General features: G+C 41.6%; 1 protein-coding gene across 2 annotated transcripts in view; it reads left to right on the top strand.

Annotated features, from left to right (window-relative positions):
* Positions 1 to 25,431, top strand: part of LOC134338239 (glutamate receptor ionotropic, kainate 3-like) — a 563,480-nt gene that overhangs the window by 417,651 nt on the left and 120,398 nt on the right. For both annotated transcript variants that reach the window (XM_063033942.1, XM_063033943.1), the window contains one exon: positions 7,333 to 7,451. In XM_063033942.1, coding sequence (XP_062890012.1) covers positions 7,333 to 7,451 — 119 coding nt within the window. The remainder of the gene's footprint in view (positions 1 to 7,332; positions 7,452 to 25,431) is intronic.

The following is a 25,431-nucleotide window of genomic DNA, read 5'->3' as shown; positions in this document are numbered from 1 at the left end:
TTTGGATTTCTCAATAAAATGCACGTTAAATATTTGCCATCTTTGATAGCAATTTTTATTGTTGGAGTCTTTTTATTCATATTTTCTTTTTCATTTGGTGCTGCCTGTCATGATGCAGGGTATTGACCCAAAATGGCAACTATTCCTTTGCCTACATGAATGCTGTCTCACCCATTGAGTTCCTCCAATTTCACTGCAGGGAATCCTGGACTAATGTAGGCTCAGAAATCTCATTGTGAGAGTGATTGCAATATATGTATATATTCTGTATATAGAATTAAAAAGAAGTTGTTCTTGTTGCACAGGGTCCTACCCTCCTAGCAGATAGTTCAGAAAACATATCTGGCAATATTTTTCCTGCTTGAAATTAAGAATTTCTTTCCATAATTCATAACAGTGAATGAGTGAGGGTCTTTCCTACTGTGGAAGAGGTCTGGGTCCCCTATTGGAGCCTTCACAAATGCCCCTCTGATGCTGTAATGAGCAGTAAATTATGGCATGTGGCTGAAATCTGCTGTGGTTAGTTGGAAATGTTCCTGTAGCGAGGAAGTTGGGAAGCACTCTAACTTTAATCACCGTGAAGAGACCTGTTTATCTGCAAAGTGATCTCCTTGCAGTATTTCACATATCTCTGTGATTTCTGCCCTGGACAATGTGATCTTCTGACTATGTAGATGCTGGATTCTGGGGTAACACAAAACATGCTGTAGGAACTCAGTGAGTCAGACAGTATCTTTAGACAAGAACTGACAGGCAACATCTCAGGTGTAAACCTTTTATCTGTATTAATTGGATGGACTCAACCCAAAGCATTACTGTCCGTTTCAATCCGTAGATACTGACTGACCCACTGAGTTTCTTTCAAATATGTTGCTTCTCAAAGAGATCCATGTTGAATGCAGCATCTCTGAAAATGCTGCAACAATGTTCTTTTTTTACAAATGGGCATGTCTTTACCTCCTGCCTCCTGAGATTGCTGGTCCACCCCTCATGTTACAGTGACACCTTAGGTAAGAGATTGCTGTCAACTGTGACGGTGACTCTGCCAAAGCAGTCATTGAAAAAACATATCAGGAGCTTGATCCTGGAGACAGTACCCTGCTTCTTTAAGCATATTGTGTGAACTTTGTGATGTACAGTATTTCAAGTGACAGCATTCCCTTATAACGGGGGTCACCAACCCTTTTTTGTGCCATGGAGTCTTACCATTATCCAAGAGATCCATGGACCATTATTTGGGAGCCACTGCCTTACAATAATAAATGCAAGAAAGTATCACTGCATATTCTTAACTGTGCTGAGAATAGTCCAACATATTTGCAAGCTATGCAAGATATGACATGCCAGTATCTTGGAACATCTTGCAAAAAGTTCTGATTTATCCTGATGAAATAATGACAGTAGGTGTTCATCTGATGCCTAAAAATAGCAAACTGGCCAACAAAAATATCACTCAGGGCTATAGATAGATAGATAGATATACTTTATTGATCCCGAGGGAAATTAGGTTTCCTTACAGCCGCACCAACCAAGAATAGAGCATAAATATAGCAATACAAAAACCACAAACAATCAAACAACAAAATGCAAACTATGCCAGATGGAAAAAAGTCCAGGACCAGTCTATTGGCTCAGGGTGTCTGACCCTGCACGGGAGGAGCTGCAAGTTTGATGGCCACAGGCAGGAATGACCTCCCGTGCCGCCCAGTGTTGAATCTCGGTGGAATGTGGCCGAAGTCCCACAGTAAAAAGTTCAATATCCGGTCTACAAACACGTTCCTCGATCGTAATATGACCCGGGTTGCACCATCTGTTGTTAACCAGAACAGTAAGCACCCAACTCCTTTACGCTTACCGCTCTCAGTGCACGGTCAGCCGGAACGGTCTGGAAGCTGTCCATGGAGAAGTTTTGATCGCAGCCCCGTTCCAGTGAAACACATCACACTGCACTCCCGAAATGTTCTCTGACTCCTGGCTAGCGCCGTGAACTCGTCCATTTTATTACCCACCAAACTCCTCTTCTCCATAAGTCTCTATTGTCTCGACCCGGTCCTCTTTCCTCGACTTTGTGATCCCCCTCTGCATCCTCTGTGTGTTTTCCTCCGGATTTCAGCAGGGGTGTCCGCCGCTCTGCTCGCTAAACCGGCCGGCATTAGCGCAAACAGCTGGTCCCTGGAATAAACAATGAGACCATGCTTCTGCCCCGCGCGTGTCGGGATGTAACTATTTCCAATGCTAAAGACCCAAATAAAACTCTCTCTACCAGCATGTTAGAGAGGGTGCAGCTTCGACATGTTACCGTGAAAAAAAATACAAAAAATAACGTAAGTTAAAAGTAAGAAGAAAAAGGTAAGAATCCGATCGGAATGACTGTAACAGGCTGCATGCACGACCGGCACATGTGCACTATGTGGTCCTAGTTTCCTGGTGGGCACAGCTTCATTGAGAAATTATCACCAGTAAAACCTCATCTGGGTTAAATTGTTTTTCATTCTTGATTCGTGCATAAAACATGAGTTCCAACCAATCCAATATCTAGACAACGTTGCAGAAGCAGAGAAGAAAACAAAATTAAAAAACTGTAAAGCTTTACTCCTTTCTTCTGTTCGAGATCACTGAAATCGAGGAGCTCTAATAGACTTCTGTTGCACCAGCCTAGATTGAAACAGAAAGGAGGGGATTACAAATTGCCATCTCTATTGCACCATTGTTACTATGCATTAACAACACTCCCATTCAGTCCTGTCAGTCTAAATGTGAGCACTGAATGGATTGGTAGGCCTTCTATGTCTCCCACAGCAATCTTGCAACATATGTTAGCCCAGAGAGCATGTTTTAATGTTCCAAATCAGAAATAGATAAATAATTCAAAAATTTGGTAAGATTCCAACTTGTGACTGCATTCATGTTCTGTGGTGAAAGTAATCGAGACACGGGGTTCTTTGAATCATCTCCCCTTTATTTGCCTTTAATGTTTCAGTTTAAAGTTACATGATCTACATAAAAGGGACATTATTGCTGTGCAGTCACAAACTACGAGCGTTGCACAGGAAACGTGAAAGTGCTTTTGCAGAAAAGTTAAGAGTGGCTACATTTGAAGTGAACTGGAATGTGAAACTCAGAATCACTTTTGAGAGTTTGAAGTTAAGTAGTATTGATGCATTCAGACAGAAGCATATGCAGAGGAGTGAGGAAGGTTCAGAATGATAAAGTAACTTTGGTATAGTGGGCTTATACAGGCAAAGCATCAGCAATGGACGAGTGGCTTGTTTCTCAGTTGTAAAATGTGTATGATGAAGAGTCTGATCAGGACAAAATAGCATTTTTCTTTTGTTGCATCTTTGGGGTCGCCCATTCTTGCTGCTCTTCCCACGTGCTCCCACTCTCCCACTTTCATGAAACACCTCACACAGTTCTTCATAACCACCATGCAGTTAGCCACCGAATTCAGATCTCTACATTGTTTTTTGATCAATTTGGTATTTGTAAAGATTTAATTTCTAATCCTGTATTTATAAAGAAAACATGGTTCAAAATTGACATATTTTCCATTTTCTGAGTATTGTGGGAAATCAGGTTCTGTGAGAGGGGTCATAGGTAGAGCAACTATTTACAAGACAAGACAGACACTGAACTTTCATTATACCCTTCAAGTTAAACTCAGTTACAAATACCCAAAGTAGCAGTACAAAGCAGACACTAAAGATGCGTACAGTGGGAAATGCTTATCTAAAGTGCACACCCTGGCCACCTTTGCTGCGGCACTGTTTCCATGATACCGTCTATCCGTGGCGACCGGGAGAGAGGAGAAGAGATTACCGCATGTTAGACTTAAACTTCCGGTGCTGTGACGTCAACAGCTAAACAGAAGCTAGTGAGAGGGGCTGTGTTGCTCCTTACATGGGCCAGTTCTTGTCTCCCATGGGGGTGGGGGGCAGGATTTCCATAAGCAAATAAGTTAAGACACTTGCTGCATCATTTCATCCCTCAGAAGCCACAATACTGTGATACTCAGCCCCGCTGGCTAGTATAACCCCCGCGGATGCCCCACTACACTACACATAAACAGAATGCAATAATACCCAGAATTATCATCCCACCAGTTACCACACAGTCCACCAGACTCCTAATGTCCCAAAAGACCACCAGATTCCCCTCAGGGTGTAGTAGTTATGTAGCTGGCCCCCTGCTTTCCTGATCTCATTTATTGACTGCTGGGTGAATAGATTTCCCAGACTTGTTGGAGATGCAGGTGCAGCACTCCTGACCATTAACAGCACAGGTGCCATCTTCCTCTGCGAGCACATGGTATCAGTTCCTGGAGCAGCCTGGCCGTACCATACAGGGGAACGGCTATCATCCAGAGCATTTCTGCCTCCATGATAGCCCTCATACTGGGCCCACCCTCATGGGCAGGTGCTCATTCATGCTATTGGTATGTACGTTACCACATACCCTGAATAGCAGCATCCGGACCTTCCATTCAGAAGCTACGGATAGGCCCAGGCGCTGGATATCCAGTATGTACCGCTTAGCATCCAGGGCGTGCCCACTTTCATGGCATCTCAGGATAATGCTCCCTTTCGTGCTCGCTCTGCCCACTGACTGGTTAGACGTGTGCTCATTGTACTGCCTGTATCAACACCCCTTCCCCTACCCTGTTGGCAGAGTGCGTACCCTCTGAGTCGGGACCTTGGGATTAGGCAAATCGTACATAGGGAAGTACCAGCCTTTAAAAACACTTACTCTGATGGGGGTTACCTGAGGCACAAGTTCTTTAAGGCTATTCCCATACTATGGGGTGAGGTTGGCTGGAATGGACCAATCCCTTTCGGTTTCTTCCAAAACAGAATTCCAGGACCTGAGAAGCTGGACAAGTTCCTCCAACGGTCCTGTTCTTCATTATTAAAGGGGATCTGTATCAGCAGCGCCCCTTTTGCAGCGTGTAATGGGGCCCCCGTACAAATCCAACAGTCCAGAGCATTGGTGCGGTTCACCTACTCATACGCCATCCGTAACAATGTGTTAGAGGATCTCACACCAATCACCGTCATCGCCATTGCATCCACCACTTTGTCATTCTGCAATGTAGAGAGACACAGACTCACTCCCTCCTGGTTAGTCATTGGGTATTTAGACAGGCTTTCCCCCGTTCCCCCGGTAACGCCACCCCATCGCATTGCACTCTGAACTCACGCCACAATCTCCCTATGCTCTGGTGACCCCTATGGGTGCTGCACCCGAAGTGGCAGGACAAAGCGGACACTGAAGTGGCAAATACTTATCTAAAGTGTGCGCTGGGTCATCTGCAATGCAGCACCACCCCCCCCTCCATCTACCGTATCCGTGGTAACCTCCCATCTACCGTATCCGTGGTAACCTCCCATCTACCGTATCTGCGGTAACCTTGTCTACCCAGCCTACGGTGACCAGAGGGGAAAAGAAACCGCATGGTTACCGCGCACAAGATTTAAACCCTACCAGCGCCGTGACATCATCCGCTATACGGAAGCTAGTGGGAGGGGCTGCAATGCTCGCTCCTTACATGGGCCGGTCCCCGCCTCCCATGGAGGCATCGCTTTCGATGAGCAGGTAAGTTAAAACACTTACTGCAACGCTGAGAAATTGTTGCCCATGTCGCTAATCATATTTTAAAGTAATCTTGCTGACCCATTGAATATAATTTGGTACACACCTTGGCATCATTTCAAAGCAGGGTTTTCAGAAAGAAACAGTGAGGAATATCACAAGCACTGCATTTTGACCACGGAATGCAAAATATGTTTCACTTGTTACAAGTATCATCACAAAACAATTTTGTAATTAGTTCTTTAAAATAAGTTACACACTTTGTGACCACACTGGGAACGAATCTGACTTCATATCACCACAGTTTGTAGAACGTAGAGTGTCTCCTCCCTGAGCCTACTGTACCCAAGTTATTCTAAATCTGTCAGAATATACTACTGTCTTTTATTGTTTTGGGAACTCTTTCTTGCATTTAATTCCTGCTTCTGAAATCATTGAATAATGCCTGGGCTATCTGTTCCTCCTCTCTGCTTCTCTTATCTCTCATCTTGAAACGTGTAGTCATTACTTCGTCAGGACTGCATGTGTCCCCCGACTCTTAGTGATGTAGTTCACTCTCAGACAGCCTGTGGAATGACCTGACAAGCTATTCTATAGATGGGACATTAAATCTGGGTGATAAATGCTGACCTTGTCAGAAATGCCCATGTGCCATAAATTACAACTAAAAGAAATCTCTTCATTTTTACCACGCTGCTGAATCTCCCCCACAGTGTACTCAAACTTAAACAATGTTCTTCAGTATCCTGAATTGAATTCTGAGGCAAAAAAAGCTAATCATAATTACTTGTTGAAAGAAATTAAAATGTTCACAGTGGCATGAACTTTGTTTTTGAAAACACAAAGGAATGACAGGTTGTTCAAATGCAATTTCGTTTACTTGCTCGGTGCAAGGCAGAGGTTTTGATATTTCATTCTGCATTACATGAAGTAATTCTTTTTAATAAAGCAATGTACCTCCCACTCAGTGAAGGCAAAGCTCAACAGAAACTTTTAACAATATGTTGCCTGACTTGTTAAAAATGATGAGGGGCATCGATCGTGTGGATGGCCAGAGGCTTTTTTTCCAGGGCTGAAATGGCTAGCACAAGAGGGCACAGTTTTAAGGTGCTTGGAAGTAGGTACAGAGGAGATGTCAGGGGTAAGTTTTTTACACAGAGAGTGGTGAGTGCGTGGAATGAGCTGCCGGCAATGGTGGTAGAGTCGGAAACGATAGGGTCTTTAAAGAGATTCCTGGATAGGTACATGGGGCTTAGAAAAATAATTTCTCAGGTAAGGACATGTTTGGCACAGCTTTGTGGGCTGAGGTGCCTGCATTGTGCTGTAGGCTTTCTATATTTCTGTTTTCTATGTCTTATCCTTCACTGCACTTTCTGTCACACTGGAGACAAATTAGAATGTACAGAATTACCACTGGAAATAACCATAATGAATCGCCTAGAAAGGTCTATGTGCCAAATAAGTCTGTGAGAGAGAGTAGTAAGAGAACCATACACACTAGCTAGGAAATAAATGTGGAGAATAAACATCAGCGTAGACTGAAACTTTGATTTGAATTTTGCCAGTTTCTTCTCACGGGCACAATTGCTGATAAGCATTTTTCTATACAGAATATTAATCTATTTTTTTCTTTCAAGTAATAATCGGGTTTCGTCAGAATAGTTAACTTTGTCTGATTCTTCTCAGGCTTTAATACTTTGAGCTTTCTGTCCACTGATTTTCTCGTTCTCCTTCCTGTTACAGGTTCAGCCCCTATGAGTGGTATGACGCCCATCCATGCAACCCTGGATCTGATATTGTGGAAAACAACTTCACCCTGTTGAACAGCTTCTGGTTTGGTGTCGGAGCTCTCATGCAACAAGGTGAGATGTGTTTCATTGGTTGCCCTTCTCTCCCTCCTCCCTGTCCTCTGAAAGGCGAGGCATTCCCATTGGCTCATTAACTGTATTGTGCTCCTTCAGAGCCAGAGTTTCAAGCAGAGCTACTCAAAGATAAGTAGAGACTGCTCCAAAACTTTTAAGTAATCAATATCTGATTTTTTTCAACTGATGACTCAAGCACATGAAGATCCTAACAGCTGCTGTAGTAAACCAGGTTCCATGACATTGTACAAATCAGTGGTCCTGAATACTCCCACCAACAGCTCCCGTGTCAGTGCACATGGACCAACTCAAGTAAATCTCTACATCAGGGAAGGAAGTAGATGACTATGAGAAAATATGTACCAGGAAACTGGATCGCATCATTTTTATACACAACACAGTACAATTTTAATGGAAAAAATATGCAATTAAAATGAGGTTCTTATTTGTCTCAGTTGAGTGGTTTTCCTTCCATGCATTTTACTTGTAGATGCCTGAAGATGTACAGTAGTTTCCAGTGGCATGCCTATTTTCATTTTCATTTATGGAGCACTCATGTTGGTACAGGCTTCAAAGCTCCAGGGACATTTCCGAGCTGTGCAAACGTGAGTGTCTTGTGGAGAGTGACCCCAGCTGGTAGAGTCCATACAGAAGTATCTTTTGGATGCAATTTTGAAAATGTTTTTACTTGGCTCTCCTTGAGGACACAGCTACACTTTTCTCTTCCCAGTCCCACCTTCCTAAGACTAAATTGCTCCCATGGTTTTGCAAATTTTGCCTGACATCCTTTGCAGACCATTTTACCATCCTCTGATTTGAGTACAGATCCCCCTTCCAACTCAATCCCCAACTCTTTCTGACCAATGATCTGCCTTCTCCAAACTGAATCTAATAGTTGTCTCTAGTTCCAAACGTTCTACAGACTCTCCAGCAATCCTTCTCCTTACTAGTCGGTACTAACCCCAATCCTCGTAGGACTTGACCCACTCCACCTGCCTTAGACCTCTCTCATCTCTCCTACCTCCTTCCGCTTCAAAGAGGAAAACCTGAGAAAATAACTTCTGAGAGCTGGGGTGGGGGGAGGGCAGTAGCTTAGCGACTACCATAAGGCTATTACAGCACCAGTGGCCTGGGTTCAATTCTGTCGCTGTCTGTAAGGAGTTCTGCCTGTGGCTGCATGGATTTCCTCTGGGTGCACTAGTTTTCACCCACATTCTGTAGGTTACTTCATCACATGAATAATTGGACAGCATGGGCTCATTAGGCCAGAAGGACTTGTCACCGTGCTATATAAATTAATAAAAAAGCTGTAACTGAGATAGACTGAAGAATGTCTTTTTCTAAGAATCAAGTCTATGAAATACTCCATTATCCATAGAAGTAGAACATTTTTTGCTCCATTATTGAAATTTTGTTTACTTGCATGTCTATGAATTATCTTGGCACTTTTTGATGAGATTAAAGGTTTCTGATGAGATTAAATATCTACTATTTTTGAAAAGTTATCGCCGGATTTCCAAAATAATATTCAGATCTGCAGCTTTCACATTTTTGTGCCAGAAATTTGCTGTTAGCCTCATTTCAAAAGAAAAGGCAATATCTGACAGCAGCGTAACACTGGATGATTTCACACATCAGTTCAACATGGGTTGGAAGATGATTATTGAACCATTTTAAAATTAAATAAGAAAGTGCAATCAGCGTGCAAGTTGAGGGCAGAGCCCTGCCCCTTAATACAAATACACTCAGTGGCCACTTCATTAGGTACCTCCCAAACTTAATATTAAGTGGCCACTGAGTGTATATTTGTGGTTTTCTGCTGCTGCAACCCATCAACTTCGAGGTTCAATGTTTTCTGTGCTCAGAAATGCTCTTCTGCACACCACTGTTGTAACGTGTGGTTATTTGAGTTGCTGTTGCCTTCCTGTCAGCTTGAACCAGACTGGCAATTCCTCTATGACCTCTCCCATTAACAAGGAGTGATTGCCAACAGAACTGCCGCTTACTGGATTTTGTTTTTGTTTTTCACATCCCATTCTCTGTAAACTCTGGAGACTATTGTGCACGAAAGTCCCAGGAGTTAAGCAGTTTCTATGAAAATCAGATCACCCCATCTGGCACCAATAATCATTCCGTGATCAAAGTCACTTAGATCACATTTCTTTCCCATTCTGAGGTTTGGTCTGAGCAACAACTGAACCTCCTGACCTTGTCCTTGTGCATTTTTGCATTGAGTTGTTGCCACGTGATTGGCTGATTAGATATTTGCATTAACACGTGGCAGTACAGGTGTACCTAATAAAAGGACGAGTGTGTGTATGTGTGTGTGTGTGTGTGTGTGTGTGTGTGTGTGTGTGTGTGAAAGGGAATATGAATAAATGAATATTTAGGATGAGTTTACCTGTGTTGAATTAACAATGAGAAAAACAGAAGTGAGTGTCATTTGCTGCAATAAGAACTACTGTGCAAATCCCTAAAGCATTTTTTGTTTACTATTGCTGGTTTTATTTTGGTCTGTTTCACTGGAAGATTCATGAGTTTGGGAGCAAAATATATCGCTTGACTTGTATTCCAAGATTTAAACCATTGATCCAGAAACCATTGTTCATGTCCCTTCATATTATCCAGGGAAGTTAAATCAGTTAATGCGTGGAACATGTTGTGAAGTCATAGTGATGTTGTAGCTGGTTTGCTCCGGTGGAGTTGGGATTAGAATGATAGCATTCTCTTTTTAAGCGTAAAATTCAAATTTTCTTGGTCTTCAAATCAGAATTGTTTATCTGCTCTGAATGACCTCGCTTCCTAAGTAAGAAGCGTCAAGGTTAACGCAGCAATAAAAAAAAATTGTCCTGCTGAAATTCCAGAGTACACCAAGCTGTTGGAGCTGATAGTTTTTCCAACAGTATAGCACTCCTTGCCCTGACACCACATATTTATCTCGGTCTCCCAGTCGTGGCGAAGGGTTCTCCAACCTGAAATGCTAACTTGTTTCCCTTTCCCCAGAAGCTAAGCATTTCAGTGCTTACTTCAGGTTTCTGGCATCAGCAGTATTTTTTTTAATATCAGTTGACTATTGGTGAAGCGATGGCAGAAGTCTAATATGGAACTGTCAGCGTAGGGAACCACTTTGTCCCCCTACCTACAGCAAATTTTTACTGCTCTTATGATACCTAAAGAGCAAGGGTTTTGTGTGAAGTGTATGACCCCAAAAAGTTTAAAAAGTATCGAGTTATTTTTGAAGAGGCGGGGGTAAAAAACTTAACCCAGTGAAACAAAAACAATTATCGTGTATTGCACATCAAACAGTAATTTCTCTGTTGATATTTAGTATTTCAATTTGGTAACCTGTTTTGCAAAGTTATTGAAAGATAGTTCACTGATGTAAGCTGCAATGGAAAACTCACACTTAAAATGTCATAGTACTGTTCAGGTAAATTGGAAGGGAGCTTTAGACTCCTTTCAGAATAGTCACTTAATATGATCTGCCTTCATGTGGTAATAAGCATAACATTTCAACGTAGCTGTCAATTCTGATTGATTTTTCTCAGCGAGAGAATTAAAATATTTTCAGACACATACATTAGCTTTGTGGTCAGTGAGCCTGTCTAATGCTGTTCCCTATTAAATCTATGAGAATAAGTATGGGATTACTCAGTATCATCAAGCCTGAATTCATGGTACTGGATGGAAGCTGAATGTGCTTTTATGATATACAGAGGTTAACCTTTGCAACTGTGTACTCTTCACACACAAGAATACAGCGCTGTGTCAAAGACGTGACTTCCCTCAAATTCTAATTAGAAGGTTATTGAAAGGCATTAGTTGTCTTATCAGAGCACAGGTAAATGTTTATTTAGTGCGGAAATAGATGGTGTGTCATAGTCAGTAGACTGAGAAGGTAAATACAGTACGTCTCCGCAAATGATGAAACAGTGTGTTTAACCTAGGAAAATAAGATTGTTCAAATGGTTATATTTAATATCAGAGAATGTATAGTATACCACCTGAAATTCTTACTCCTTGCTGACATCCACGAAACAAAAAAAAACCCAAAGAATGAATGACAGAAACATCAGAACCCAAAAAATCCCCCCAAGCACAAGCAAAAGCAAAAGCACTGACCCTCTCCCCACTTGCACCAGCAAAATCACCGAATCACCCCACCACTATGCAAGTAATAGCAAAAGCCCCCAAAGGAACCTTGATCTAAAGTCTATCAAAAAGTACAGTTCATCAAAAAGCCCAATACTTTAGTATCTCAGACTATCTGTCATTAGCGAGGGAGAGAGAGATCGCTCCTGTAACAAGAGTGGGGGACCAGCAGCTGGCTGCTCCAATGTTACAATCTTCTGCGTAGCTTCGCTTAGTCCCCTGACTCGAGGACCGACAGGCTCTCACTCATCAAAAAGTGAGAGTATTGCTCGAGTCCAGGGGAGTTCTTCCGACAGCAGTACAAGCTGCCTGCTGTCTTGATGTTTCAGTCTCCCACAATGCTTCAGTCAGCAACGTCAATGTGGGCATCTACAGGGCCACACGCCGAAGGCGCACTTCTTTCAGGCCGTTCTCGGAGATATCGAAACGCCAGTCCACACGGTGAGTCTGAGAATGAGAACTCACCAGCCGTGGAGAACCATAGTTTGAGTTGTAGCTGTATATCACCAACTCTGACGGGACCCCTGCCACCTTGAAAAGAAAAGAAAGGCATGAGAAAAGAGGAATAAGCTGTTTCGTGGACAAACTGGAAGAAGTTGCCTGGGTCTACAAAAAACCCTGGTGCCATCTTTTCTCGCTCCTCTCCTTGAACTAGCATTTTCCTTTTTATAGCCTCATAACATCAGGAAGTGGAATATGAGACATTAATTATTTGTCTGTTTACTTCTCAACCCAACACCACCACCTAATCAGTGTTGATGGTGATCACTGGTCTATGATTAATTAATTAAAAATGTGAACGAATGTTGAAATGAACAAACACAAAAACAAATACCTAAATATGCCTGTTAACTGTTAACCAGTCCCGTGTAAATGAACAGCCATACTGAAAATGCTGGCTGAGGATGGAGTAAAATTGAGGGGTCGGGTGTGAGGTATGTCCAGCCATTTGGTTCAGTCACCTGTACCATGTCTCCAGACCCATTGATGAGTTCAGGGGCAGAGCAGGAAGTTATGAGCATCCAATTTGCCTGCAGTTCTCCACAGACTCATCCTTTAGTCATCAGTGTGTTGCAGTTTATTATTTCAATGTAGGGAAACACTCCAGGCAGTCTCTTGACAGCAGCACAATAACTCCCCAACGCAATGACAGTGGACGAATATGAAGGGTCTCTACCTGAAACATTGACTGTCCATTTACCTCCACGGATGCTGCCTGATCCACTGAGTTACTAAAGCACCTTTATGTGTTACTCCATATTACCAGCATCTGCAAATTATTTTGTCTACAAGAAAAATTATCATATGGCCTGCTTTAGTAATATTGGCTGGGAGATGTCTTGACCAGAAAACCCCTGAGCACTTCTTCCAAGAGTGATTCAGCGAAATTCAGCACACTACAGATTCATTTGATTGATGCCTGGAATGAGGGGCAGCCTTATGAACAGATATTGAGTAAGATGCTGTGTAGTTTACTACTAGGGAGGGGTGCTGGTAGAGGCAGATTTATTAGAGATATTTAAGGGACACTTAGATAAGTGAAAGAAAAAGAGGGGCTATATGGGAAGGAAGGGTCAAATTGAACTTAGAGTAGGTTAAAAGTTTGGCACAACATGGCCTCTACTATGCTGTAATGTTCGATGTTCTATGTTAAGATTGGCCTTCATTCATTGGAATTCAGAAGGAGAAGAGATGCTTTCATTGAAGCATGCAAAATTGAAAATGGCTTTCACAACTTAGTGCCAAAGGCTACTTCTGTCATCTATGGTGTTTAAAACCAGGGAAACAGGCTCAATGTAAGGGGTTAACAACTTAAGGCTAAGCTGAGGAGCAATTCCTTTCTGATGGTCGTAAATCTCCAGAAGTCTCTACCTCTGGATGTTTTTGATGCCTAGTCACTGAGTATGTTCAAAGCAAAGACGAGCAGGTTTTTGGATGTTGGAGAACAGTACCTATGCACAACATAAGAACATAACATAAGAAATAGGAGCAGGAGTAGACCAACTGGCCTGTTGAGCCTGATCCATCATTCAATAAGATTTGGCCATGGACTCATTTCCACCTACCCACCTTTTTCCCTTAATTCCCCTACTATGCAAAAAAACCTGATAGGTAGATGAGGCACAGTATCAGCCAGAATAGTGTGAGATGTAGATGCAGGAAGAGGCCATTCAGTCCCTAGTGGCTGCTAGAATATTGAATAAGATCATTGGTGATCCCTTATCTCAGAACTACTTCCCCTCACTAAACTCATATCTAACCAGATGGTGCTTTCTACACGTTTTGCTTTTATTTCAGATTTCCAACATCTGCATTTTTTTCCCTTTAAAATGAAAAATGTTCCTGAATAAAAGAAGTTCTTAATGACACATGACACAAATCACCTCCCCAGTTTTAAATTGGGTTGTCCTACTTGATGTGGACTTAGGCAGTGAGGAGAAACGTTAATCCCCTTTCTCTACAGTGTGGATGGAACCCACACAATTTTACTCAAAGCTGAGAACCTGAACAAAGCAAGTTAAAGGGAAATTTAGTGGGATAATAGAATTGTTCTGTGCTCCAGCATAAAGTCAATGGCCCGGAATGACCTCCTTCCATAATTAAATATTGAAATGTGGAAATTATTATTATGGGCTGGCTGGTGGCGCAATGACATCAGCGCCGGACTCCGGAACGAAGGCTTCCGGGTTCAAACCCAGTCGGGGCTGCTCCCGAGTACGCTTTCCATCCGTGCCAGGTTGAGTGTCGAGATTGCAACTCGACCTCGTAAAATAAAGGGAAAAATACTGCGAAAAGTCTCTGTGAGGAGTGGCGTGCCACACAGTCTCTCTCTCGCTCTGCGCCTTGTAAAGGCATGAAAAAGACATCGCCCCGCCAACATCGCACACGCACGCACGCACGGACGCACACACAGATGCACACACACGCCAAAAAAAACGGAATGTGGAAATTATATGATTGAGACTAACAAAACAAACACACTTATTGTGCAATAGCTAACAGGAAAAAAACATCAAAAGAATTAGAAGACGGATTAGGCCACTCTTTCCCTTAAGCCTGCTCCACAGTTCAAAAGATTGTGGCTCTTCTGATCTTGACATCAATCTCAGACGTCTAAAGAATTACTTATCTCAGTTTTTTAATGTACACAATTAACTGAGTCACGACACCTCTCTGTGGCACAGAGTTCCAGAGATAAATGTTCCAACAATGGAATAAAATAAACTTTTTCAAGGGTGATTCCTAACCCATTATTTGGGTTTTGGCTCTAGGTTGACCACAGGAGAATCATTCCTTTAGTATCCATATTGCCAAGCTCTCCTGGGATCCTGTATGTTTTATTTTCAAATTGCAGATGCCGGAAACCTGAATTAAAACCAGAAAATGCTGGGAAAACACAGCAAGTCGGGCAGCATCTGTGGAAAGAGGAATAGTCGAATGTTTCAGGTGTGTGACCATTCACTAAAGCAGAGTGGATCTTGGATCATAGAAGGATTCTGTTTCTACAGATAATGCCTGACCTGCTGAGTGATTCCTGTGTTCCATCAGGATCTTGAATGTTTCAATAAAATTACATACTCTAAATTTATGAAAGCTTAATATTTACTTTTAAGACAAGGAAGCAATCTTGTTAGCATTCTCTGGAACAGGTATATCTAATTTTACTTCGATAGTAGATACCTGACCTGCTGAGTATTTCCAATATTTTCAGTTTTTATTCATAAGCATGAGTCTACTTATTGTCAACAATATGGGTAAGACATTTCCCAGTATAAGTATGTTGTTTTGAAATGTCTGTTTCCCTTTTCTCCACTTTGTTGATTGAGAATTCTTGCTGAGAACCAGCATCACTTATTCACTTATTAACCTTTGGAGACTTGGGGTTATCATGTGACCTTGTGCAATGCAGTCCCAGTGAGTAATCATCCATTAATGATTTTCAGTCATGTAATAAGTACCTACCTGAATGTGATAATGGACTGTTATTCCAAGGTAAGAACAAGTGGAGGTGTCACATTAAGTGCAGTAATATAGTGTGACATCTGACTGTTCGCAGATAGTCTAGCACTCTCAACTGGTATTGGGAAATCTGAAATTTTTAGAAAGTTGGCTGAATCCTGAGCATCATATCAGGGGTAAAACAACTGTGCATGCAAATCCAGTCAGAATATATTGATAGCAAGTGATTAACATCACAATTTATTATATTACGTTCAAAAACTGGGAACAGTGACTGTGAGTGAAATGGCCTTACTGATCGTAGAGGCTCTACCTTATTTTTTCTCAGGTTATAGAAAAGACATACATTTACACAGTGCCTTTCATATTCCTGGTTGCAGGAGGGGTAACACATGTAGCTCTGTGTTCTGGGATTTCATTATTTTCGACATAATAGAGCGGGAGGTACTAAAGGGGGAGGGATGTCATTACTCGTCAGTGAAAATATCAGCACAGTGTTCCGAAGGGGCAAACTGGGGGGCTTGTCTACTAAGGGAAATTTGATGGAACTGAGGAATAAAAAAGGATGACCACATTATGGTATAGTATATATTATACTATAATAGCACGGGACAACAAAGATTTAGCTTTCTGAATACTTTTGGGTGTACCCAATGCATTTTGGGCTGCTGATCATGAAAGTTACCATGCAATTTTTCTATCACACACCATTTTTTATTGAAATCGCCTGTATTTGTTGTTTCAATTCATAATTCAAGTCAATTAAAATGTTGCCCATAATGTAAGCTAAAATTTTTTCTATCTTGCCCTGGCATACCTGGGCATGCTTAGGCAGGGTAGATGCTGCATGGCAGGACAGGTTTTACAAAAGCTTTAAAGGCATCACCTACACCTCTTCCTACAGATGCTGCTTGGCCTGCTGCGTTCACCAGCAACTTTGATGTGTGTTGCTTGAATTTCCAGCATCTGCAGAATTCCTGTTGTTTACCTACATACTTTTACATGTATATTGGTTTGCAGTCATGTTGATGCACATGCTCTACACGCATAGTATTTTGTGAGTACTCATTATAATAAAGTAATTGCGATTGCAAAGTGTCTTGCCAATGTTGCAAGAGCTGCAATACTTCCTGTTATATTTGTGGCGACTATAAGCTTAAATCTTGAAGATGGGGCATGACTCCTCTTAGTAAGAAAGTCTATGCGCTCTACTTTGGGAGTAAAATTGATGAACAAGCCAAAGCATGGGCTCCTCACATTTGTTGTGGAACATGCGCTCTCAATCTTAGAGCTTGATTCAGAAGTACTCGGAAGTCAATGCCATTCGCTGTCCCGAGGGATCATGTGACAGACTGCTACTTCTGTCTGACCAGTGTGCATGGTTTCTCCACTAGAAACAAGAAATCCAATGAGTACCCCGATCTGCATTCAGCCATGTGCTACATAGCGATAGTCTTCCAGTACAGAAGCCACATGAAGTCTAGAAGAGGCTGATAAAGATGCTGAAATGCACGAGCCCAGAATCAAAAATGACACTGACACTCTTAACAGATTTTTGAACACTTTATATCGAGTGAGCTTCACCTGATAACTCAATCTAAGTTAAATGACCTGGTCAGAGACTTGGGTTTGTTAAAGGCAAAAGCTGAATTGCTGGGTTCAAGACTGCAAGGATGCTTTTCTAGGCACAAGAATTTCTTTGAAGGATTTCGATATTTAAGAAAGATGTTTCGCAGAATAACTGATGCCAAGATTAAGGAAGGTATTTTTGCCGGTCCACAAATCAAACAGGTCATCATTGACAGACAATCTGAAGAATTTATAGTGGGACTGGAGGAAATCATGTGGAAGACATTCAAGGATGTTATTGAAATTTTTTTGGCAACTACAGAGCACTAAACTACGTGCAGCTGGTTGGTACCATGCTTCAAGCATCCAAAACCATGAAGTGTAATATGTCACCGATTCATTTTCTGCATTCCCAGTTCAACTTCCCTGCAGGTCTTGGCACTGTTAGCGATGAGCAAGGTGAAAGGTTTCACCAGGACAATGCGGTCATGGGCAAATGGTGTCAGAGCATTTGGAATCCATCAATGCTGGTTTATTATTGTTGGGCACTTAAGCAAGAAGCTGCAGAGACACTGAGTACAAATGAAAATTATCAACAAATCATTTTTAGCTTAGTTGAACTTTTGCAAAGCATCAGCACCGTTATGCAATTAAACACATTATATTCAATAAAAGATAATTTCTTGTTTCTCCAATTATATTTCTGAAAGTATGTTTGTGTTCAGCTTCAAGCTGTCTATCATAGCCACAAACAACCTCTGAGGAAGCAACAATTTCAAAAAAAAATATTGTCCAGTGTAGTCAGTGGGATCTAGAAAGTTTGGAGAGATAGAGTAGAGAATTGCAGGAAATATAAGTTTGTGATAGTAGGTGTTTTTAATGTCTTGCATATTCATTTTGACTCCCATATTGTAAAAGGACTGTGTGGAATAGAATTTCTTAAATATGTTCCAGAATGTTTCCTTCATCAGTATGTAAACAGCCAGAGAGAGCGGGACTGAGTCAGGACATGTGACTTAAGTGTGTGTAGAGGAACGCACTAGTTATAGTGCAAATAATTGTATTTACTTAATGATAATTATGGAGAAGGATAGGATGGATCCTTGGACTAAGATTCTAAATTGGAGAAAGACCAATTTTAATGGCATTAATTCAAGTTCAAAGTCAAAGTAAATTTATTGTCAAAGTACATGTATGTCACCAAATACAACTTTAAGATTCATTTTCTTGTAGACATTCATAGTAAGTACAAAAAACACAACAGAATCAATGAAAGACTGTACCCAACAGGACGGACATGCAAACAATGTGCAAAAAACAACAAACAGTGCAAAACCAAAAAGAAAAAAAAAATAATAATGATAGTAATAGGCAATAAATATTGAAAGCATGAGATGAAAACTCCTTAAAAGTGAGTCCATCAGTTGTGGGAACACTTCAGTAATGGGGTGAGTGAAGTTTAGTGAAGTTAACCCCTCTTGTTCAAGAACCTGATGGTTGATGGGTAATAAATGTTCCTGAATGCGGTGGTGTGGATCCAGAGGCTCCTGTACCTTTTTCCTAATAGCAGCAGTGAGAAGTGAGCATGGCCTTGATGATGGATGCTGCTTCGTGCAACCGCGCTCTATGGAGATCTGTTAAATGGTGGGGAGGGCCTTACCCTTGTTGGGTTGGTTGAATCCACTACTTTTTTTAGGCTTTTCCATACAAGGACGTTGTTATTTCCATTCCGGCTGTGATCAGCCGGTCAATATGCTCTACATTGCACATCTGTGGAAGCTGGTCAAAGTTTTAGATGACATACGGAATATTCGCAAGCTCCTAAGGAAATAGAGGCACTGCTGTGTTTTCTTTGTAATGTAATGGAAAGGTCCTCTGAAATGATAAATCTGTTGAATTTCAAGTTGCTGATCCTCTGATGAGGCTCATGGGCTTCTGATTTCCTTCTAAAGTCAATAATCAGACCTTTCATTTTGCTGACATTGAGTGAGAGGTTGTTGTTGTGTCACCACTCAGCCAGATTTTTATTCTCCCTCCTATAAGCTGATTCATCACCACCTTTGATTAGGCTAACAACAGTGGTGTCATCAGCAAACTTAAATATGGCATTGCTTAACCACAAAGTCTTAAGTATGAAACAAGGAGAGCTGGAGGCTAAGCACATAGCTTTGAGGTACGCTTGCTGATGGTGATTGTGGAAATGTTGCTGCCAATCCAAACTGTCTGGGATTTTCAAGTGAGGAAATCAATTGCACAAAGGAGGTATTGAAGCCAAATTTTAGAGCTTATTGATCAGTTTTGAGGGGGTGATAGTGTTGAATGGCAAACTGTAGTCAATGAAGTGCATCTTAATGTATGTATCTGACTGTCAGGGTGTTCCAGGGCTGAGTGAAGAGTCAATGAAATGGTATCTAGTATTGATCTGTTGTGGTAGGCAAATTGGAGCGGACCCAAGTCACTTCTCAGGCAGAAGGAGAAATGTTTCATCACCGACCTCTCAGAGCACTTCATCATAGTAGGTGTAAGTGCTACTGGACAATACTCATTGATGCAGGTTACCATGTCCTTTTTAGATAGCGGTATAACTGAAGCCTGCTTGAAGCTGGTGGGTACCTCAGACTGCCGAAGTGAGAGGTTAAAGTAATCGGTGAACACTCCGGCCAGCTGATCAGCACAGGCCTTTAAAACTCAGCCAGCTACCCCATCCGGGTCAGATGCTTTCCGTGGGTTCACCCTCCCGAAGGATGCTCTCTTGTTGGCCTCAGAGACTGAAATCACAGGGTCACTGGGGGCCTTGGGAGTTTGTAAAGTGCCTCCCCATTTTGATGGTCAAAGTGAACATAAAAGGCAGGCATTGAACTTACCTGGGAGTGAAACCTTATTGTCATCTGTCTTACTTGGTTTCACTTTGTGGAAGGTGTTAGCATTCAAGCTCTGCCACAGGTGTTGAGCTTTCTTCAGTGATTCGAGTTTGGTCTGATATTGTCACTTTGTATGTGAGATGGCTTTCTGGGGGTTGGACCTGTATCTCTTGTATTTTATTTGGTCACTAGACCTCCACACCACTGTCCTGGTCCTCAGTAGATTGCAGAACTCATGGTTCACCCAGGGCTTCTGGTTGAAAAAGACTATGCCAGTCAGCTTTGAACTCAATGTAGGACTGCCTTATGGACTCCAGCTCCGGACTTTCCCCTCAGAGTTCATTCTCATAGCCTTCCCTATGAGTGGGTACAGCAGCAATGCAGTGGGGGTTTGAGATCAGAGCTTCCCTTCTCCTAGATGAACTGCCAAGTACAGCTGACAACCCCCATCTGCCCAAAGCAACTGGTTTCTAAGAGGCTGTTTGAGATGCTTGCCTTTGAAGCATTTAATAGGTAGTGGGTGCTTATCCCCACTACCTACCTTGGCTATGACAGTGATTCTAGGAATATAGAAGGAATACATCTATAATTGCTTAAAAGTGGTGGCACAGGCCAATAAAGTTATCAAGAGAACATTGACATGCTGTTGTACTTGTGATGCTCGTTGATGCTGTGGACGTCTTTCACTCTTAACCATGAACTGGCGGCCCACTGTCAATTAGCTCAGTCAGCACACCACAATATACTCAATAGAGGCTACTGACAAATACTGTATAATCGAATTGTTCATTGTGTACCAATTACTGGCTTGTTAGAGGAAGCACATAATCTCTTCCACTCATAACAATGTACTTTACATATCTAAACCAGAGTGATTTGATGTATAACAAGAAACTATGTACAACTAAATATGTGATGAGCATTACCCATTCATCTCCAGGGTCTCACATCCGTGTCAGAGTAATACTCCAAAAGTCCTCCTTAATTAAAGGCTTTGACGAGCCATCGTCTGAAAATTCTCCTTAATCAAAGAATTTGACAGCGTTGAGTGAAGTGAGTTAGTGGTATCCTGACTCCATTTTCTTAACTTTGAAGAACAAAATTATCAAAATTGGGATTAACTAATAGCTCAAACAGCTGACAATTCTGATTGATGGGAGAGATGTAAATGTCTGTCACAGTGAACTTGATCAAGAGCTGAGAAGGGTGCAGAGAGTGTATTGGTTCAAATCACATGTGCAGTACCTAATTTGGCAATGAACTGTTGAAATGCTTTATTGAGAACGGCTGACTCTCTTCACCACCCTGCTCCATGTCCTTTCTTACCTATCATTGGGGTGAGGTTGAATAATGAGCTGCAACTTAAGGCAATGTAAATGCTATGTATAAACAATAATTTGATGTCATGCAGAATTGTTGAATTTGTCAAACACTTTCTCATGCATCCCATTGTCCTTTACATTTATTACTAGCTCTTGATTTTTCTGCTGCTCGACAGGTTGTTCAACCAGTTACTTTCTTTTGAGCAGCTCTATCCTAGTGAAATTATTCATTTTGGAACTGTAAGGAAACTGAGTTCTGTTGGGAGTTTCTAAAAATGTATACAGTATATTTATTCATTTATTCAGAATCTGTCCATTTCTGGCAAGCCCAGTATTTATAACCCAGACCCACTTGCCCTTGAGGAGCTGCTTTCTTGAACTGGTGAATGTATTCCTATAGTACTGTTAATAGTCTATTCCAGAATTCATAATTCAGCAACAAGTGAAGGAATGGTAGTATATTTCCAAGTCAGGCTGGTGTGTGACTTGGAGGAGAACTATAGATGGTTTTCCTCCTAGATGATGGTATTTCTGTGCACTTTCTACCCTTAGACCATAAGACATAGGTGCAGAAATAGGCCATTTCAGCCAATTGAGTCTGCTCCGCCATTTCATCATGGCTGATCCCAGATCCCATTCAACCCCACACACCTGTCCTCTCATCATATCCTTGATGCTCTGACCATTCAGGAATCTATCAACTTCCGCTTTAAATATACCCATGGACTTTGCATCCACCTTAGTCTGTGGCAGAGCATTCCACAGATTCACCACTCTTTGGCTAAAAATGCTTCTTCCCTACTTCTGTTCTAAAAGGTTGCCCCTTCATTTTGAGGCTGTGCCTTCTAGTTCTGGATACCCCCACCAGAGGAAATATCCTCTCCACATCTACCTTATCTGGTCCTTGCAGCATTCGATAGGTTTCAATGAGATCACAACATATTCTTCTAAATTCCAGTGAGTACAAGCTCAAAGCTGCCAAATGCTCCTTATATGTTAACCTTTTCATTCCTGGAATCATCCACGTGAATGTCCTCTGGACTTTCTCCAGTGACAAAGCATCCTTTCTGAGATATGGGGCAACACTACAAGTGTGGCCTGACTAGTGACTTATAAAGCTTTTATATTCTGTTCCCCTTGAAATAAATGCCAACATTGCATTTGCCTTCTTTACCACAGGCTCAACCTGTGAATTAAGCTTCTGGGAGTCTTGCAGGAGGGTTCCTCAGTCCTTTGCAACTCTGATGTTTGAATTTTCTCTCCATAATAGTCTGCATTTTTGTTCCTTTTACCAAAATGCATTATCACACATTACCCAACACCGTGTTCCATCTGCCACTTTTTTGCCCATTCTTCCAATTTGTCTAAGTCCTGCTGCAATCACATTGCTTCCTCAGTGCTACCTACCCTTCCACCTATCTCCATATCATCGGCAAATGTTCCCACAAAGCCACCAATTCCACTATCTAAATTACTGACAAAACAATGTGAAAGTAGTGGTCCCAATACTGACCCCTGAGGAACACTACTAGTCACTGGCAGCCAAACAGAAAAGGCCCCCTTTATTCCCACTCACTGCCTCCTGCCTGTCAGCTATTCCTCTATCCATGCCAGTATAATTCCTGTCACTCAATAGGATTTTATCTTGTTAAGCAGTCTCATGTGAGATACTTTCTTACCTATCATTGCCTCTCCTTTCTCCATCCTGCTTGTTACTTCCTCAAAGAATTCTAACTTATTTGTCAGGCAAGAGTTCCCTTTACAGAAACCATGCTGACTTTGGCTTATTTTATCATTGGTCTCCCAAGTATCCCGAAACCTCATCCTTAATAATGGACTCCAACACTTTCCCAACCACTGAGGTCAGGCTAACTGGCCTATAATTTCCTCTCTTTTGTCTTCCTCCCTTCTTAAGGAATAGAGAGACACTTGCAATTTTCCAGTGCTCTGGGACCATGACAGAGTCAAGTGATTCTTGAAAGATCATGACCAATGCATCTGTTATATCTTCAGCAACCTTTTTCAGGACTCTGGGATGCAGTCCATCTGGTCTAGGTGACTTATCCAGCTCAAGACTTAGCACTTTTGCCTTAACACTTTGTAAAAGCAATGGTACTCACTCCTGCCTCCTGACACTCACGGACCTCCCGCATACAACTAGTGTCTTCCACCGTAAAGACTGAAGCAGAGTACTTATTATGTTCATCTGCTATTTCTTTGTTCCCCCATTACTACCTCACCAGCATAATTTTCCAGTGGTCCAAAATCAACTCTGATCTCCCTTTTATTCTTTATATAGCTGTAAAAACGTAGTATCCTGCTTTATATTATTGGCTAGTTTGCCCTCATATTTAATCTTTTCCCTTCTTATAGCTTTTTTAGTTGCCTTTTGTTGGATTTTAAAAGCTCCCAATCATCCAGCTTTCCACTCAATTTTGTCACGTTATATGGCCTTTTCTTGGTTGTTATGCAGTCTTTACTTCCCTTGTTAGCGACGGTTGCTTAGCCCTGCCATTTGAGCACAACTTCTCTGTGGGACATATCTATCCTGTGCCTTGTGAACTATCCCCAGAAACTTCAGCCAGCTCTGTTCTGCCATCATCACTGCCAGTATCGCCCTCCAATCTACCTGCCTTTGTTCCTCTACACCCACAGTCACTGGTTTAGAAGCCCAAGCAATCAACAAGGTACTTATTCTGTAATGATACAGACTGCTCCATCTGTGTCAATGATTCAGGGAATGAACCTTTTGATGGAATGATGGATAGGATACTAATCAAGTGGACTGTTAGTTCTAGTTGGTGTCAAGCTTCTTCAGAGATCTTTCAGCTACATGTGTCAGTAATAAGGCTGTTGTATCCCGTGACTTCAGCCATTTCATTTCAAGTAGAAGGAATCAATTGGGCTGAATTCCTTCCTTTTTAAGTGCAGATCCATATTTGCACTTTTCTCATTTACTTATTCTACAGACCCAGTAAAAGTATTCACTGTGACCTGTAGTGCAATTTAGAAAAATTGGCATGACATTAGCTTCCTTACATTCATAATGTTTTAGGGAATACCATGTTTTCGATTGATTGATAGAGTTTAATAGATTCATTAGTCAACAACAGAATTATCATGTTATCACTTAGACAAAAATCTAGATTTGTATTTCTCTTTTTAAAAATTTTTGATCCAGAGATTTCTATATTCCAGTGGTATTTGCACTCTATGGAGTTGCCCAATTTTAATTATCAAACAGAAAGCAAAAGTAGTTCAAGGAGGCATTTTGAATTGAAAAGATCAGATTTACATGCTAATCTGAAAAGTGTAATCATGGCAATGAAAATGGATCATGCATAAGTGAATAATGAAACACAACCAGCCATACTAATCACGTATCAGAAAGAGCTACTGATGCAGGTTCTCCTTGCAGATTAATTGCAGCTCTCCTAGCTCTGCCTCGTGTACACTTGCATTTTCGGATCAAATGTATTTTGTCTGAGAGAAATGAAACAGACATACAAGTTCAAATGCAGTTACTGGGCAGTCATTATTTTGACGCAATTTCTCCATTTCCTTCCGGACTTATTTAGATATCGTAAAAGCCTAGCACAGCTATAATCTAATTTTTATGTTTCAACTGCTGGATTTCCAGAATCCATCCCACCAGCACTGATTTAAGATACAGATACATCTCAAGCTGTACCTAAGCCTACCTTTACTGTGTTCGTCCCACATTTCAATGGATGTGGGATGGGGATGAGGAGTGGGGAGTCCAGTCATCATTCCAGAGAATCCAGGTGGGAGGGCTACTGTTTCAACATTGTAATGAGGCATGCACTTGGGACTTCATTACCTGTTTAGCTTTGATACTGACTGCAGGATTTCTGGAATCCCACTTGCTGAAGGGAAGAAGTAATTTTTCAACATTGCCTGTGAGCAAGAAATGTCACTACATTATCTATCCCTAACCCTCTCCCAAATACACAAAGCTAACCTGACTCCTTCTCTTCAAATGCACCCAAACACCATACCAAATAGTCCCAAGATGACCGGACCAGACATGCCTCCAGATTTATTCCAAATCTGTGATAAGAGTTGGAGATTCCACCACAAATCTCACTCAAGCAT

Source organism: Mobula hypostoma, chromosome 26, assembly GCF_963921235.1.
Source record: "Mobula hypostoma chromosome 26, sMobHyp1.1, whole genome shotgun sequence".
Classification (NCBI taxonomy): domain Eukaryota; kingdom Metazoa; phylum Chordata; class Chondrichthyes; order Myliobatiformes; family Myliobatidae; genus Mobula; species Mobula hypostoma.
This window is presented reverse-complemented; position numbering and strand designations above follow the sequence as displayed.